Here is an 18,244-nt window from a genome sequence, read left to right as displayed (position 1 = left end):
TCTTTGAGCGGTGTGAAAAAAAAATGTGTTCACAACTAAAGTGGATATAGTAATTCAGAAAATACATTCATTTTATTTAAAAAAAAAAAGTCAAATGTATTCACTTGGGAAAAAAACGCAAAGCACTGTGAGCACGCTTGCTCTCTATATAAAAAATAGGAAAAACAGGAGTAATTTTACAAAAAAGAAAGAACCTTTTGTGCAACTTTGACCTGGAATGTCTAATAAAGCTCAACACATTTACATAAACCTCACGTTAGAAGGCACAGCTGGTACAAGGCTTAAAAGTACAGTGCATCAAAAAAAAAAAAAAAAAAAATACATGAAAGAGACTTCCACATAGTTTTAGAGCTCTGGCTAGCAGGTGCTCTGCTAGGAGTCAGTAAAGGTTTCATCTCAAGTGTCCGGCTCACAGAATGCAGATATAGACAAATATTCACTGATTTAAACAAAAAAAATGCAACAATAATCCTGAGACCGTCGACGTCCAAAGTTGTGCGCATTTGGAAAATTTGGTCATTCAAAAAAGTAAGGATTTGCACAAGAAGAAAATCTGTAAAATTATCCTTAACTTTCTGTTGGTGCGTTCGAGTGGGATCACGAGGGCGGCCCGAATTAACCCTCGCCCTGAAAGTGGAAGCCAGACCAAGTCCCACAGCTACAAATTATTTCTGGCGGAAACTTGGTTCCTTTGGGAACTGATAATGCTTCAGCGTTTTGGACCGGCTTTATGTGGTGGTGGGCAGGACGACGGCGTGGTCACACACTTCATCTGAGCGCCATTAGGAGGAATGTGTTCACGACTTTTATAGCGTTTTGTGTACACGCCCCTCTGACTCGTAACCGCGAGCTCATCACCATCCCCACCAACCACCTTTGGTAAATTCTTTGAGATTTTGGAACACTCTGAACACTGTTTCCCTTCTTGCCGAGATTGAGGGGAGAAGATGAATAACACTAAAATTACTGTGCATTAAATAGGGAAGCTAGAGCTAGCTTAGCATAAAGATTGAAGCTAAGCTAAGACTCCTCTCCAAAGGCAGAGAAATCTGCACCTATATAGTGTACTAATGATTCGATTATGCCGACATAATCTTACCGTCTCCTGGCTGTCGCTTCATTCTGTACGTATCGCACTTTGATGAGAGTGCTAACAATTTTCTCATGTACCACTAACCCTTGGTAAGAGGGTTAATTGTAAAATGATACAAGTTAATTGTATCATAGCACAAACGTAACATTTACTTCAAGAAGGCGATTCGGATCTATTGTTGTGCCATACTGGATTACACTTGTACAGCTTTCTGGCTCAGTGAGGTTGTTATTTCTTCAAATCTGACAAAGATTTCCTCAGATCTCATTTGCTTGAGCCGGAGGTGTGAATACTGAAAATAAAAATGACAATAGCATTCACTAAAAACAAGAAAGACAAAAAAAATCAGTCTGTATCACTGAACTGGAGACACAGGAATGAGATGGGTTATATAAAGAGATGAGAAGCGTGGTCAGGTCTGACCTCCAGGAATTCTGAGGTTTTTATCCAGCAAAAAAAAAAAAATAAAAAACAAAAAATCAAACACCATAAACAATCAAAGAAATGTCTAATGCTAATACTCTTCTCAGAGAGGAAAGCTTCAGAGTCAAGCTCCTGTTTCTTCTCAGGTCTCAGATCAAAGTCTAACTGGACTCAGAGGAAGTCGAAGTCCTGCGTGGTTCATCATTAGAGTTCAATGATTTTCGGATTGCTCCTGATAGGTGCTGGTCTGGTCACAGCTTTTAGCCCGGTTCGTTTGAGGAGTTCAGGAAGGCATCAGGACTTGTGGGAGCTGGGGGAGAGCAGCAGAGGGGAGGGAGCGTCCACGCTGGGTAAAGGCACGTGGAAGGATCCATTCAGCAGAGTGGGAAACTGCAGGAGGACAAACACAATGAGAGGTGGAAAAGCACACATCTGACGCTTTCTAAAGCCAGAAATGGAAAATCTGATCAGGCGTCTGCAACATTTGTCCGGCCAAGGAACCCCAAACTGATGGAGAGATTAAGTAGGGATGTATGTATAGCCGAATGAGTGACGTGTTAACTGAAAGATAACATCTTCTGCCTCCATTTTTACCTTACTACTAAAATATGTTGGATTTGTGTTAATGTGTATTTAAAGATATTTAAATTTGTGGGGGAAAATTAAAAAAATATATAAAAATGTCGAATCAACCAAAGATTTTGTGACCCCCCTGAGGTACCTCCGTGGACCCCCTAGGGGTCACGGACCCCCTGTTGAAGACCTATGATATAGATTAATAGTTCACATAAAGTGTCATGTGATTCATTCAGTGTCATAGCAGTCGGCCTAAATGGTGGCAAAAGTATGATAAATTGATGTATTAATATATCATGTACGTGTTTGTTAGCCTGGAAGCTAACTCTAAGTTCCCCCCACCCACAAAAGTGTTTAGAATTCATTATGCCAGGGCCCATCAAATGGCTTGGGCCGGCTCTGTGCACAATGAAGAGTAAAAAAGAATCACCATGTTTAGATTCCACTACTGTATTTATTATAGAAGATTGACAGCAAAAAATAAATCTCTGAAGGACGAACAGTTAACGGCATTAAAGGCGTTTGTCACATTCATCCCTCTGACTGGTTGTAGGAATATCCATTTTTTTTTTGTTCTCTGTATCTTTTGAAACACACCCCGTAACCTTTTATCAGAATCAAATTCTGATGAGATTTAATTACTCCAGGCTAGGGGTTTTTTTTAGGAAAAAGCGATGAAAATTGGTGCAGTTTTTGGTGCCATCACTAGGGGTCTCCAAAGAAAAGAAATCTTCCCAAAATCAGGTGCTTTAAAAGGACATGTTATGATTAATTTTATATTATTCACATAAACAATATGGTCTATTTTGATGTTAGTGTTATGTTTGGTGTTTTGATGTATTTGCACTATAAACACAAATTTTGTCAAGTCAATAATGTTAACCTGACCTTTAATGTAACAAGAGCTGTTCTAAACTTGATACTTTCTCATTCTTGCAGTAATTAAGGGAAATGAAATACCTGAACAACATGACAAGCACCTTCGCTTTTATTACACTGTGAGTTCCTAAAATGTGGTAGCAAACCAACGCAAAGGCCAAATCCTGTTGAATTAAAGGGCTCAACGTTTATTTGGAGGCTATGTGTGTGTGTGTGTGTTTGTGCTGGAGAGTTGTCACAGGAGGGTTTCGGGGCTGGAGTGGGGAGGGGGCCGGGGGGGCTCCTGACCAACCAACCCTCTCCCCTTCCACCCTAGCCAACAGGAAGTTGCCCCCTTTTCTCGTCCGCGGCAGAACGGAAACATCTGTAGCTTATTTTGAAACCTTGGCACACGGTGAATCACATACACATGCACAGACATCTCACACGGAGAGCCGCATGAAAACAACTTCAGAGGTAAATCTGCAGGACCATAGGAGTCCGCAGTTACGAGGGAGGTATTTGCTGGAAGCTGTTATCGACACAGATCTGCTTGTCATATTTACATGTATCAGTTTAAATCAAATTTTACCTATCTACATAAAAAGACATTTCCACATTTTTCTTTAAGCTGGAAATACAGAAAACGAATCAAGCCGTTTTACAGTAAAAGTACCAGGATGTAACTTTTGTTGAATACCAGCTGTTCTTATAGCTGCAAAAGAAAAAAAACGTAGGATTTAGGGTAATAGGACTTGAGGGAATGGCAGTTAAACTCCCCCACATGCGCGATAACGTGAATAAATGAGCGTTACCTGGAAGAGGGGGGCGTGGCTCTGCAGATGGGCGGGGCTCAGGGGTCCCACCGGACTCAGGCTGGGCCAGAAATGGATATTGGAGAGCAGAGGGCTGCGAGCGAGCAGCAGACCAGACGGAGTCTACACAGACAAAACCCCAAATGAAATGTCAGGGGATACATACACCAAGACGGAGATGGTTGTGTTTGTTCTGGCAGTGCGTCCAGAGAGCTGTTCACAGTCAGCGGTGAAGCTGTCATGTTGTTCAGTTTCGCCCGGCGCTCGAGCCTAAGCCTGACTGTCTCCATGCAGGTCAGGAAGCTGTCCTCATGCAAAATTCATGACGTCTATTTTCTGTCACGCCTTTCGTCTGTCCCTCATATTTAACTGAGACCCAAGTGGTTTTCTTTTCGACGGCTACACGGAGCTAAAAGGTGCAGAAACCAAAGTGGACACGATGTGTCCCCTTTAAATCTCAGTACAACCAGGGACTCTTTTAAATCTAAATGTAAAATGTTTTATTTTAGCAAGGCTAACCCTAATCCTAACCCTAACCCTAGACTGCCTATTGTTACTGTGTGTGCTTAATAGTTCTAAAAGGAACCTTGTACGCAAGCTTAGTATAGGCTTCATGTCAGTCCCCCTTATTTCCGATCATCCCTCCACTACTGGCCGTCTACTCGAAGCATAAAATGCCCTGGAAAATCTGTTTTCCTCAGCAGGAAGTTTCCTCACTGGCATATAATTTCCAGCTGTCGATCTTTAATCTATCAAGACATTTCTGTACCTTAAATGTCTTTGCCAAAGGGCTCATTTTGAACAAGTTAACGATCACTTTCCTCTGAGCTACCAGACTGGACCGTCAAACCCTTTTCAATCAGTAAAAGTCGCAGGGGTTTGCATTAGGGCTGCGACCCCGAATAGAAGAGGGGGACGACGTCTCGGAGGAGTTCCTGTGGTTGCAAAAGAGCGGTAGCTACTGACATCAACCAGTGTCCTCACGAACATGTTGAGGGATGGGCTTAGCCTACACTTTTATTTTCCATCAGTGATGTACACGCAGCAGCAGCAGCAGCGTATGATTACTCAGTCTGGATGCGAGCGTCAGCTGAATGCCTGGATGTAGTCAGACTGTCCTGGTTTGGTCAGCGTGTTGTTGCCAGTGAATCAGGAGCTTCAGGGCCATATGGCTTCACTTATGAACCTCCTCCTCCTCCCTCCTCCTCCTCCTCCTCCTTTCTTTCCGCTCACCTCTTTCCGCCCCCATCCAAATTATTCCTCCTCTACTTGTAATGCTTCTCCTCAACTCCTGCCTTTGTAGGAGCATTTGTGTTTGTGTGTGGTGTTCTTAATGCTAACGTGTGAAGTGTCATGTTGTACCTGTGCAGTAAGGAAGGCCGGGGTCATTGAGCCAGAGGGAAGTGCCGGGCTGTTGAGGGCAATCGAGACGAGGTCACTTCCTGTCAGGAGGAGAGAGGAGGCGGAGATTTCCAATCCTTTGGGTTTTCTGCCTTTCAGAGGCTTGCTGTTGGCCAGCCCCCTCCTCTCCGGCGTGGTCCCGCTCTGCAACCTCTCCCTCTGACCAGACGACAGGTTTAGAGGTTGAGCGTTGGGCTCTGACTCATCAGTTTCTGTGCTCTGGGCACGCCCCCTCAGCACGGAGTGGGCGGGGCTTTGTGGCGGGGACGAGGAGCAGGAGGAGGGGCAGGCCAGCTGGGGAGATAGCCTCGAGGAGTGGGAGCTCTCGGCCGAGGATGGGGGAGGGGTCGTGGGCACCGAGGACTGGCGGTTGGCTACGAACCGGATGACGGAGGAGCTGTCGTCGTGGTGATCTGACCTGGGCTCCGTTTTGACGGGTCGGTGTCGTTCTAAAGAGTGCCGCATTGAGCTGATGGAGAATGTGGAGTACAGGCCGGAGTGGAGGTACTGGCTTCTCTCCACCCCGTCCTCGTCCTCAGCCTCCGGCTCTGATGTCACCCCACCGATTTCCTCGCTGCCCCGACCAGCCTCCACCAAGGCCGGATCCATCTTCAGAATGTCAGGGAACGACACAAACTTGTAGACAAACTTTTGGCCGATCACTTTCTTGATGATGTTCTGTAGAAGAAACATGATGGTCATCAAACCGCCCAGGCTGCTGCGTAGTTTCAATGTGCAAGAGACTTACTTTGTCGTAGTAGTAGCGCAGCGCCCTGCTTAGCTTGTCATAGTTCATGTTGGTCTTGTTCTTGCGCAGCCCCCACAGCTTGGCCACTTCCTCCGACTTGAGCAGTTTGAACTCGCCATCGTTGGACGTCCAGCAGATGAGATGTTTGTGGCTCTGGTCGAGCAGCAGCTGCAGCAGGAACTGCCACAGTGTGATGGAGCTCTCCATGACACCAGAAACACAGGCAATCTGAAGAGGAGAGTCATAACTTACTATCAGAAAACATCAGAAAGAACAAGTTTAGGGCAGAGGTCTTCAACAGGTGGTCAGCGACCGTTAGGGGGTTCGTGGATGTACTGCGAGGGGTCAAAAATCTTTGGTTGATTAGACATTTTTTATATATTTATCACGGCTGTCTTTCAGTCACTCATTCAGCGACACAGGACATGTCTCAACAGCGCACCGTTTCACACTAGCCGAGACCTATCAATCAAAGCCTCCTGTACATAGCAGGATCCGTCCCTATTGTAGCCAATCACGAGGCCCCATATTACACGCTGACAACTGCTGGTTCCCTGCAATTGGCGGAGAGCCTATTCAGTCTCTAGGTGAAATTCAAGATGCATGCTGCATACTTCATAGCAGAAGAGAACAGTGCACTTAGCTACCATCGTCTTTATCTGTCAATTATATATATAACTATATATATACAGAGAAAGAGAGGCTGTTGCATGGCCACCCTACTGTTGCACATGTTTGAAAAAAATAATATTTGAACTTGTGTATTATTTTTACAGCTTAATATTTAATTCAAAATGATAATAATAATCTATATTTATGAATAGAACTAAGACAAGTTTAATATAGAACACATATAGTAGGTTGGTGGTCCCTAATTAATCTCTCCATCAGTTTGGGGGGTCCTTGGCCTGAAAAACGTTGGATACGCCTCTGACCAAGTATGGTAAAACTAGCCGAATATGCCCTGGGTTCAAATCCACTGATTAAGGCCTTTCTGTGTGGACTTTGCTTGTGCTCCCTGTGTCTGCCTGGGTTCTCTCTGGGTAGTCTTCTTAATTACTCCTGTACCCCACTTCCAACCCACTGACAACTGATACAGGCTCCAGGTAACTTGTGCGGGCTAGGGGCAGCCAGGTGTCCTTCCTTGATCCAGTCCGAGAATGACCGCTCAACTTTTGTCGGACTTGTCAAGACAAAGCTACCAAATACGTAAGTCTGCATATTTGGCACTGATCTGTAACAGCTTGAATTACAGATCAGGGAATACGATCTCCTACGGGGAAATCTACGGGGTCGGCTTACATCACAAATCAGCACTGCTCCATGTGTCTTCAAACTATCTCGTTAAACACTGTTGTGGCTAAATATGTCTGCAAGCTCTTGTCCATACACCAAACAGCCAAGGAACAACATGAGAAATGGAAGTCAAATATTTACTCTCCTTTTGGCGTCCGTAAATTTCTGAGTGACGTACGAGGAGCAGCTGAGCGCTCAACTGCACAAGTAGCGTGCAGTGTAATCGACAATTGTTTTTGTGGGAAACAGCTTCTGTGAACTGCTGTTATGAGAGTGGGTTAGACTTAGTTAAAATGACAAGACAAAAATGTCTAAAACGAAGACCTTCAGCTCAAACAAACAAAAGAAGTGATTAAACGATTACACAGACGCTACTGTGCGTGCAGTGTGTATTGTGAGTTCTTATATTTATGAATCCAGGTCTTAGAATGAAATCATTCGTCACACTCAGACTGTAAAAGGACGCAGGGGTCACAGAAGACACACAAAAGGAAGGAAAAAGGAGAGCAGCTGGGAGGAGAAGAGGAAGGGGATTGTTAACGTCAACAGAAACGATCCTTCCTCTGATTGAAACTCCGCTAAGAATCACGGCCATAACAGCACTGACCTTCCGCTCATGTTAACTTTACTCACCAAAGGGCTGGTCTCAGAGTTTTATCATTTCAGGACATAAACAATTAAATTACAGCAGGTATAAGCTGCCATGTAGTCGACTGTAGCCGATGGCATACTTTAATCTAAAAATCAGTATGTGGATTTTTTTTTTTTTTTTTGCTCTAAACGTGAACCACCTGTGTGTTCATTGTCTTTCAAAGAGGTTTGCTCTTAGTAAATATCACAGAACTGGATTAAATTATCACACAGCTACCGTGGCCTCTTTTTTTTCTTTGTGTTTTTCTCCTACTTTCACTTACACGTATGCCGCCTGTCTGCGTGTACTGGTTTGTGTGTTTTTTTTTACACTGTGTTCTACTTCCTCACGCGAACTGCGAACAGACAGAGGAGGGGGGTTCGTGTTGCGGTGGGACGGATGCATCATCGCGCGATCATTTCCGAAAAAGAGATACGCTATCTGACCTGGCTTCCAGCGAGTTTTTAGACACGATAAAAGCAGACACGCGACATTTAAATTTACTCAGTTGTTATCAAGTAACTTTTCTTTTATTTGTTTTTTTCTTTTAGTTCAATGTAGTGATTCGTGTTGTTTTGCATTTCTGAATACCGTCTCTCATTGTGCATGCAATGCAGAGTGAAAAAAGAGGGGTCCAGACGTTGGGTGCTTTTCAGATGTTTCCATGGCGATAAAGCAGGATGTGGTCAGTGACCTTGTGCCAAGACAAGCATGTGTCTAACCGACATGTTTACCTGGAAGCCGCTCACTGTCTGCCAGTGTCTGTTTCTGTCTGTCAAGTCCGTCTGCTTCTAGAGCGCCACGGTGGCACACTGTCAGTATTGCGCAAAGAAAAACAATAAATAACTGATTATAAGCAGATTTAATTACTAAGGCATTATGACGGAGGAGACTCTGCAGCTGCATCACAAATCTCCATGGCAACCGCATTTTGCCCTGGGATGAGGGAACATTAGAGAGCGGGAGCATTTCCAACACCGCTACAAGGAGCGATAGTTACTTTGTCTACGATGCGGCAATGAAAGAATAATCAACCACTTACTCAGTCTAAAAATACAGTAGGCAGATTTCTCTTTGTGACTTGCTTTACAGGAAACCGACCAGAAAAAAAGGGGGAAAGTGCATGCAGTGCAAACAATGACCCATCATCTAGAACACACACAGCCGGCCGTGTTCTCTTCCTACTTCCTGCATGTGTGTGTGTGTGAAGTGATGGAAGAACTGTGCCGATGTCTGTCTGCCTGTCTAAACGAGGGCTTCCTGTCATTCAGCCTCAGGGGCGTCATTCCCGGCGAAAGGCCTTCCTTCCCCAGGACTTCCTGTCGCTGCAAACCGTTGGCTACACGCACACACACACATATACACACATGTGCATCTTTATTTATGTCAAGATCAGTTATTGTTAACACTTAACACATGTAGACGTTGTCTTGTTAACACGCACCCTCACACTGGCCCACATGGGCAACATATGGGGGATGCATCTATTGCATGATGTCAGCCTCAGTTTGATCCGTGTTCGCCTTTTGACATTTCACATATAACAAGTCTGGAGAGAAACAAACCAACAGGAAACGATGATTTATGGAGTAACGACATAGAACCAGGCATCTGTGTCAAAAACTCGACTGACTAAGGGATCTCTCTCTTTGAGTGGGTTGAACAAGTGAACGAGGCATAACGATTCGCCCTCTCCAAGTGTAAATCTATCAGATATCCACTCTGCCTCTTCTGTTTACTCTTCAGTCCAGCAGAAACAAACCACACCAAAAGCCACACTTGACTCTCCATCCATTTATCTGGGCTGGTGATTTCTTATTTTTGGAAGTATGTCTGTGCGTATGTGTGGAGAGGGAGTGGTGGGGGGGTTCTGCTGGAACTCAAACGGTTCTTTGTTTTGCACCAGTGACTCATTTTCAAGATGTTGTCTGCTGCCAGCTTCAATCCGGAAGCGCATGGCAATTAGTCTGCGAGGTCCAGACAAACCAGAAAGTCTACTACTAGATTTTAAAGGAGCCACGACTGATTTCTTCACAGCAGACACTAACCTCTTTTAGCCCTCTTTTTCCCCTTAAATGTATCTTCTATTAGCTGAGTGTTTCAGCGTTTGTTTCAAAGCGTTGAGTGTTAAGGGGGACACTTTAACTCCTTTTACGCACAACTTCGACGCATTTTACGCACAGGCTTAAAAGTTTACGCGCGGTTTTTACGTGGTTTTCAAGCAGACAGATAAAACCCGACCGCTGTAGGATCTCTGCAAATAAATAAAAACTTTATGCAGTTCTCCCAGCGCGCACTAGTACGCGCACATATAACTTCTGAAAGTTGTAAGTAGGGGGAAACATGGCACCTACCCGGCTGTGGACGGCCGCTACTCCTCTGTCCGCCTGGCTGTGCGTCTTGATGCGTGCCTTTGTGTCTGTCTTAAATCGGCGAGTGTGTGTTGTCTTGGGGCTCCATGCCGCTGCTGCTGCTGCTGCTGCTGCTGCCCCGCTGTCTGAAAGCGGATCCGCACCTTTTCTCTCTCTCCTGCCTCAGAGCAGGAAGTCGGGACGCGCAGACGGAGAACGGGCGCACTTCCTCTGGCGCAGTATTCCCGTCTGTGTAAACACACACACACAAAAATCTCTATTTCCCATAAACACACCCCTCCTCTAAACTACCCTCTCGCGTGTGCGCACACAGACAGCGGGGCCAAGTCGCGCGCAGCGTGCACGCACTCACGCGCGCGCGCGCGCGCGCACACACACACACACACAAATGCACTTATATACACACTTTCCCTGCGCGCGCGCACACACACACATGCACACCTGAACTCAGGAACCTACTGGCAGACGCGTTCTTGTTCCTCTTCTTTCCCTCTCTCTCTCTCTTTCTCTCTCTCTCCCTCTCGCTCTCTCTCTCTGTCTCTCTCTCTCTCACACACACACACACACGCACCCACACAATGACAAATTGACAATTACTGTATTTCTCTGTACACACTTCACTCAGTACTTACCCAACTGGCAACTGACGTCACTTTCTTCCTGTTCACCGGGAGGGGTTCCTGCCCCCCCCCCCCACCACACACACACACACACCACACACACACACACACACACACACACTTGTGCATTTTAAAATTGCTGTCCAGCCTTCTGACTTGAGTTTGCTTAAATGCATCATGCTTTGCATCTTAGTTTAAATGTCTAAATTGTTGTTTTGTGTGGGCTCATATTGTTGCCTGTCCCTTAACAAAAAAAAAAAAAAAAAAGAAACTTCCATCTGTTAGCTGTTTTGTGTTTCTTATGGGCTTTGCAGCTGGGGGTATTCCGCGCTCGTTCTAATGAAAGTGTTATATTGCGTAGTCCGCTGCAGGATTCTGAAAAACTGACGCGTCAGCAGAAAATAGGTGTTTAAAGGAAATGAGAGGCCAATGAAAGACAGATGGACATGGGGGAAAAAAATTACTGTGTACAGAAGATGAATCAAGGATCTGCATAAGTGTATCACACCCTGTTGTTTACCTAATACTTTAAAACTCGTGGAGAGGAAAAATTCCAGCTGTGGGGTGAATCATTTGACCTCACGGCTGACGAGCAGACAAACAATTTGTCCTTTTGCACAATGTAACAGTGGAATTACAGCATTTCCAGGCAAAGGCATGAGAGGTATGAGATCTGTACCGGTCAGTCCTGCATTACGCACAGTGCTTTCCATATGTGTCGTCAATGTTGCCTCAAAAGCCATTTCAACATTTCATGCATCCCTGTTATATGGATTGACAGCAAACCCACAATGTATTATTCTACTTCCATACAGTTAGAATAGTCAGTCCATCAGGGGCTGAGAAAACCCTTCTACACTGTCAAGCTCCAAAAATGCTACATTTCACATGTTCAATAATGCAACTTAATAGCATCATAAAACTTTATTTGGTAAATGTCATTGTATCCTATTTGTACCACTTGCTTGTTTGTGTTGCCCAATTCCAACCTGAGATCATCAGAATTATTTAAACAGATGTCAGAAAGTTGCCCAACAACTACACAACACGCTATTGGCTCACAAATAAGGTAAAAAAAATCATATAAAAAAAAAGAAAAAAAGAAAAGTTGTTATAACTTATTTTATTATTATTTTCTGCTTTGCCTGATGAATCACCAAGAACAGCAAGAAAAGACGAGTACAACTCCCCAATAAATATTCTACTCTTGGTTTACCTTAAAGTCCTTCTATTTTTCATACCCGAAAAATCAAACAGAGTAAGACCTCGGACATATTAGTACCTCTGTGGTCGAAGTTCCGGTTGCCCTCTTCGCTCCGCCCACATCTTTGAAACGTCAACAGCGCCAAACTTGGGCTCCCTAACTGGGTAAAAATGACCACTGGAGCCGTGGAGCCACAATGGAGGAAAGTTCATTCTGTTACAGGAGTAATACCACGCTCGAGACACGGACACCGCGCAGCTGCTATCCGGGAACTGATCATCGTATTCGGTGGTGGAAACGAGGGGATATCGGAGGACCTCCATGTTTACAACACTGGTAAGCTAATGTTAGCTGGACGCTAGCTAGCGGCTAAGCGGCTAATGTTTTTAGCCTGCACTCGAGGAAATAATAGGCCCTCTGGCATATGCTTTAATCTCCTTTAAAACAAGCAAACAAACAGACAGAAAAAAACATTATAGAATGATGTTTACTGTGATATATTGTGTTGTTATTATAAACTATCCACTAACCTGAGCTGGACAGCCAGTAAGTAGCGATTTTCTCACAGCTGCCTGGTCACTGTAGCGTTAGCGTCAAGGGGTAAACAATAGCGGAGCTTGACGTTCACCAATTCATGTGTTTAGATGCACTCTACACTTTGTGGGACCATAATAATAAACTATTTGGATTTTGAAGTTAACTCCAACTTGCTGGAAACCAGAGTTGACTAAAGTATAAACAATAAACATTCCGTACTTGAGTAAAGTACGTATACTTACTCTGGTAAACTTACTGATTTAACCCCTTTACTCAAGTAAAAGTAAGAAAGTGAAGGCTTTGAAATGCACTTAAGTAAAAAGTAAAAAAAATATATGTTTTTGCCACTAATGAAACAATACAGCTGTTGATCATTTTTTGCGAAATAAAAAAAAAGGTCTGACAGAAAAATCTGGACTGGACTAACCAGAGGTTTTGCATGAACATCTGGAACCTTTTTAATAGCTTCGGTTTTAACAGCTTCTCTTTTCTCGAACATCATGTAAGGAGTAGAAAGTACAGACATTTGTGTACAAATGTAGTCAAGTGAAAACTTACGTATTTAAAGTATTCGCACTTCATTACTTTCCACCTCTGCAAGAAATGTATTATGTTGCAATTGCATGGTACGTTAAAGAAATTAAAGTTATTAAAGATTCGTCTCAGATTGGGTTAATAGAATCTGAGCCTCTGTTCAAGATGATTGTGTCTGAAGCAGCCTGTCAAATCTTCCAGTCTCAAAGCAGTGGTTTCTGCCCGCGGTGAGGGGTGACATCCCACCAGGCTGCGCCGCCCATGGCTTCGTCTGCGAGGGCACACGAGTGCTGGTCTTTGGCGGCATGGTTGAGTTCGGGAAATACACCAACACCCTCTACGAACTTCAGGTACCGCGGCCGCACTTCTTCCGTTAAGATCCTGCTGCAGCGTTGTGTGGAAAAGATGAAAAACCTTGAAACCTCTCCCCTCAGGCCAGTCGGTGGCTGTGGAAGAAGCTGAAGCCGAGGGCGCCCAGAAACGGGTCTCCGCCGTGCCCTCGGATTGGCCACAGCTTCACCCTCTTGGGTAATAAGTGTTACCTATTTGGAGGGCTGGCCAATGACAGTGAAGATCCCAACGGTAATGTTCCAAGGTACAGTGGCCACAGCTCAAGATTACGAGCTGACATTTGTATTTGATCCATGGCTTGACGGGAAGATGTTGACCTGGCCTCAAAATAAAGAAAGAGTTGTAGCGATAGTTAACCAAAAAAAATACTTATGTCTTTTTATTTTTTTTTAGTAATATCTGATTTAATGAATTAGACTTCTTATGTTAGGTACATGGGAGACTTGTATGAGTTGGAGCTGCAGTCGGTATCGGGCGCGAGGGGCTGGAACATCCCAGAGACGAAGGGCTGTGGTCCCTCCGCGCGTGAATCCCACACCTCGGTTGCCTGCACCGGCCTCGGTTCCCCGAAGCTCTACATCTTCGGCGGGATGCAAGGTTCCCGGCTAGACGACCTCTGGCAGCTTGATCTCGGTAGGACTCTTTCTTTCTTTCTTTCTTTCTTTCATGCGTCACGTCGACTCCCTGCCTGTTTTCACTTTCAGGACTTTTGGAACGGAATGCAAAACCAGCATTGTCTTATTTGCATGTCTGCTTGGGCAAACGCGAGTCTGAAGCAGCCGCTTTGAATGTTTGCCTTCCTGGTCTTTACCCTTCTGTTTCTTTTAGACACAATGGTGTGGTCAAGACCACAGACGAGAGGTTCCACGCCACTGCCGAGAAGCCTTCACTCTGCCAATGTCATCGGAAACAAGTAAAGGATTCGTAAATAATGGCCCCCATACAGTTTGACCAGTTGAACCTTTTACTAACTACATCGTGTCCGTCTGTCTTCAGGATGTATGTTTTTGGAGGCTGGATTCCTGTTCCAGAGTCAGACAGACACGTAGGAACCGAATGGATCTGCAGTAACTCCTTGAGTGTGCTCAACTTAGGTCAGTCGCTAGAAACCCCATCATTTCTTCTGCGTAGTTTTGTAAATGAAATGATAACATATTGTGTTATTTGTATTTGCGTTCCATCATTAAAGTTTCCCGTTTTTCCATCACAGACACCATGAGCTGGCAGAATCTAGAGCCGGAGCAGCAGGACGATGTCGAGTCCCAGCTGCAGAGCCTGGGACCGCAGAGCGACGACCCATATGCCTGTCGGCCCCGAGCCAGGGCCGGCCACTGCGCCGCCACCGTCGGGTCCAGGCTTTACATTTGGAGCGGCCGCGACGGATACAGGAAGAGCTGGAACTACCAGGTCTGCTGCAAGGACCTCTGGTACCTGGAGACAGGTGAGAAAACCGCCCGCTGCTGAAAATCAAACGATGGCGCTCACGCCTTCACGACGTCCTCTGCTCCCGGCTCCAGATCGACCGGCTTCACCGGAGGCCGTGCTGCTCATCAGGTCCACCGTCAGCATGCTCCATGTCGCGTGGCGCCCCCTGGCTGCGGCAGACTGCTACATCCTTCAGGTTCAGCCCGCGCGTCCTCCCAGCACGGCAGCCGGTAAAGCTCCTGCCAAAGCGCTCCATCCAACTGGAGCAGATGGACAGAATGGGAAGAATAAACACGCTGAATGCGGTGAGACAAACGGTTTGATCAGCAGAAATGCGCAGTTAGGTTCTTAGTGTTTGTGAAGGCCGCAGGGCGCAGTAAAAACACATAAACATCAGCTTATTATTAAAATATAAGACGTTGTGAATTGTGCCGACTAACTCTTTGTTTGTCAGGCGTCCAGAATGAAGGAACCACTGATCGAGAGGAGAAAGCATCAGCTCAGGTAGGTGTGACTTCCTGTTAAATGTCCCATATTTTAGCTTCGCAGCAACCACAGAAACTGTTATTTTAGGTCATATTCAAACAGCAAAGGGTTTCATTGTTGGGTTTTCGCGTTTCATTTATCATACAAAAAGACAAGATGAAGAATTTAAATCTGCCACTACAGTATAAACAAGAGAAGTAACTTACATCTTGGTTTAAAAGTGTTTGTACTCTAAGAAGACTGCTTGGATTTCGAAGAAAGACGCCTCGAGTTGAAATCTTCTCCGTGAATTTTAGGACGCCTGGGTGCAGAAGGACACCTCGGTGAAACCTTCAAACGGCTCAGCAGAAACCGAAGCAGAGGGAGGGAGGAGCGGCGGGAGAGACGCGGCGGAGGACTCCAAACGCTGCGGTGAGTCGGATTTCTGCTTCGCACGGAGGGAGTTTCGTGCTCCAGTTCCTCTGCTTTGATGCGCTTACATTTTACACCGTCTGCCTCCGTTCGTTGCAGCCGCCGATCAGAACGCGTCAGCAGCAGAGGTCAGCAGCTCCGTTCAGTGCACGTCAGGTAGTGATGAGTCTCAAATGTCAAAACGGTCTGCTGGGAATTCAAGAAAGGCGAAAGTTCACATGTATGTTCTTTTTTTTCTTTTTTTTTTTTACAGACAAACAGTCGGTGAACAAGTCAACGGATTCGTACTCCCACACAGATCAGGTCAGTGCGGGCGCCTGAACGCTAACTGTTCGCTCTCTCGCTTACACTGATCTAAACTGAGTCTGCAACATGTCACTTCCAGGTTCAGCAGAATCCAGATGACACCATGTGGTTTGATGTCGGTGTGTTTAAAACATTATTCTCTGAGGTCAGCCACTACTACCTGCCAGCTGACAATAACCAGGCAGCGTCAACTGTCAGGATCAATACTAAAGAGGTAAAAAAAAAAAAAAAACATAAAAGGTGGCGTTTTCTTCTTCTGTCTCAAGCAAACATGAATATTCTAACATGTTTGTTCCTTTTCCCTCATCCCGTCTTCCAGAGGAAACTCCCTGGGAATCAGGACTACCGGAGCAGGGAGAAGCAGGAGCTGTCTCCAGGTCAGAGCTACAGGTTCAGAGTGGCAGGTCTCAACTGCTTCGGTCAGGGAGACTTCAGCCCAGTCAGCGAATTCAAGACTTGCCAGCCCGGCTTCCCTGGAGCGCCCTCTGCTGTCAAGATCACCAAGGTGGAAAACAATAGCAGAGGGACACACACAGCAAAGAGATTTAACTGATTGTCTGGGGAACGTGGGGAATAGGAGTCGACTTATTAATCATAAATGCATTTGTCGCATTTTTATTGTTTCACACTTTTAATTTCTATAATTATACTGTTGCTGCGTAGGCCACTGATTCGGTCCACATCACGTGGGAGGCTCCTTCGTCCCCGTCAGGCCGCATCCTGGAGTATTCCATGTACATGGCGGTGAGGAAGAGCCGCTCCACCAGCTCCGAGGGGCCCGGTCAGATGGCCTTCATCAGGATATACCGCGGCACCAAGACGTCCTGCTCCGTGAACTCCGCCCACCTGGACAACGCACACATCGACACCTCCGCCTCCAACCGGCCGGCCGTCGTCTTCCGCATCGCTGCCAAGAACGAGCAGGGCTACGGGCCGGCCACACAGATCCGCTGGATCCAAGGTGGAGGACTTTTATTTTATTATTTTTTTTGTTCCTGTTTTGCTTATGTAAAAATCTTGTGTGCGAACACTCATCTCCCTCCTCCTGTCTTTTCAGATCCCACTAAAGTGCGAGCATCCGCGTCGAAGGTCGACAGCAACGACGTCGACCAGGATGCTGCTGACAGGTACCCACACGTTCATGTTTTCAGCTCATTTTACTTTTAAGAGTGGATCTTAGATGTATTTATTTATTTTTTCCCATATTTCATCTCCTCCCTTTGCAGCTCCAGCTGAAAACGTTTGGACCGTTGACGCCTATTTTGGAAAAAAAAAAGACTGTTCACTCAGGAAGCTGGCAACGTTCGCCGCTGTTGTACATTTCCTAGATAGTTTTGTTATTTATTTTTTATGTGTTTAAATGTAACCCTGTAAATATATACTGATTTTCACAGGATGTTTAACCACTTGGCTATTTTAGTTAAAAAAAATATATTTCGTTAAGTAATGAAGTGTGAAACGATGATGTGAGCCCTCTGAGAATGGTTGAAGGTTGAAGGTGCCTTAGATTATGTGTTTACCTCACCACACACTAACAGTTTATAACTATGAAACTGAGACGCTTTAATGATCCCGAATAGATGTTTATTTTGGATCTCTTGTAATGTCCTACGGATACAGCGAAGTTATGAAATGACAGTAATCTGTACGATGGAATGTCATTCTTTGGTGCGTCTCAAGTTAGCGTTAAGACCTCTGTTCTCATGTTTTGCCACTTTTATGCCGTCACTCTGTGTTGTAAACATCATCAGTTTGTTTTCTGTTACATGTCTACATCACCTCCGTTGGCTTTTATTTTCATTACTATCATTAGGTCACTTGTCTTCCATGTAATGTGCCTGAAATTAGTTAGTCATAAATACAGTATTGTTTCTGACTTAAAAACAGGAGTACAATACAACTTGAATATATGGTATTAAATTAATGAGAATAACTTGGATAATACAATTCATACAAAAATATGCAGTATAATTAAAGGTAAAGTACAAACACCACAAACTGCTGCTCATCCCCTTTTTCCTCTAACCACCACCTCCTGTAAAGGAGTCACGCTGCATTGTTTTCCTAAGATGTCTGAATGTTCTTGTTAATGTCTAAGATTCCCTGTGGAGAAATGTGGTGATAGCGGCAGTAGAGTGACCTGCAGAGGTGAGAAGA

At 45.1% G+C, this 18,244-nt stretch overlaps 2 protein-coding genes across 3 annotated transcripts; one reads left to right on the top strand and one right to left on the bottom strand.

The window, feature by feature from the left end:
- Nucleotides 1-45: 45 nt before the first annotated feature.
- elk3 (ETS transcription factor ELK3) lies at nt 46-10,670 on the bottom strand. 2 transcript variants are annotated; one of them, XM_047574727.1, is made up of 5 exons: nt 10,196-10,656; nt 5,915-6,142; nt 5,128-5,844; nt 3,766-3,888; nt 46-1,906 (listed from the first exon to the last, which is right to left on the bottom strand). In XM_047574727.1, exons 2-5 carry the CDS (start codon nt 6,119-6,121, stop codon nt 1,811-1,813), a joined length of 1,143 nt encoding a protein of 380 aa, XP_047430683.1. In that variant the 5' UTR covers nt 6,122-6,142; nt 10,196-10,656; the 3' UTR covers nt 46-1,810. The 2 variants fall into 2 exon arrangements, with proteins under 2 accessions (XP_047430683.1, XP_047430684.1); XM_047574728.1 differs by lacking the exon at nt 3,766-3,888 and having other exon boundaries at nt 10,196-10,670.
- A 1,321-nt stretch (nt 10,671-11,991) lies between these two features.
- hcfc2 (host cell factor C2) lies at nt 11,992-18,102 on the top strand. Its single transcript, XM_047574782.1, has 17 exons — nt 11,992-12,373; nt 13,310-13,458; nt 13,543-13,703; nt 13,890-14,092; nt 14,288-14,372; nt 14,456-14,553; nt 14,670-14,900; nt 14,977-15,189; nt 15,339-15,388; nt 15,667-15,781; nt 15,881-15,937; nt 16,035-16,084; nt 16,167-16,301; nt 16,407-16,592; nt 16,751-17,048; nt 17,145-17,214; nt 17,314-18,102. Exons 1-17 carry the CDS (start codon nt 12,208-12,210, stop codon nt 17,321-17,323), a joined length of 2,277 nt encoding a protein of 758 aa, XP_047430738.1. The 5' UTR covers nt 11,992-12,207; the 3' UTR covers nt 17,324-18,102.
- Nucleotides 18,103-18,244: the final 142 nt, after the last annotated feature.

The sequence above is a fragment of the Mugil cephalus genome, chromosome 22 (assembly GCF_022458985.1).
Source record: "Mugil cephalus isolate CIBA_MC_2020 chromosome 22, CIBA_Mcephalus_1.1, whole genome shotgun sequence".
Classification (NCBI taxonomy): domain Eukaryota; kingdom Metazoa; phylum Chordata; class Actinopteri; order Mugiliformes; family Mugilidae; genus Mugil; species Mugil cephalus.
Note: the sequence above shows the minus strand (reverse complement) of the source record. Positions and strands in the feature narration are given on the sequence as shown.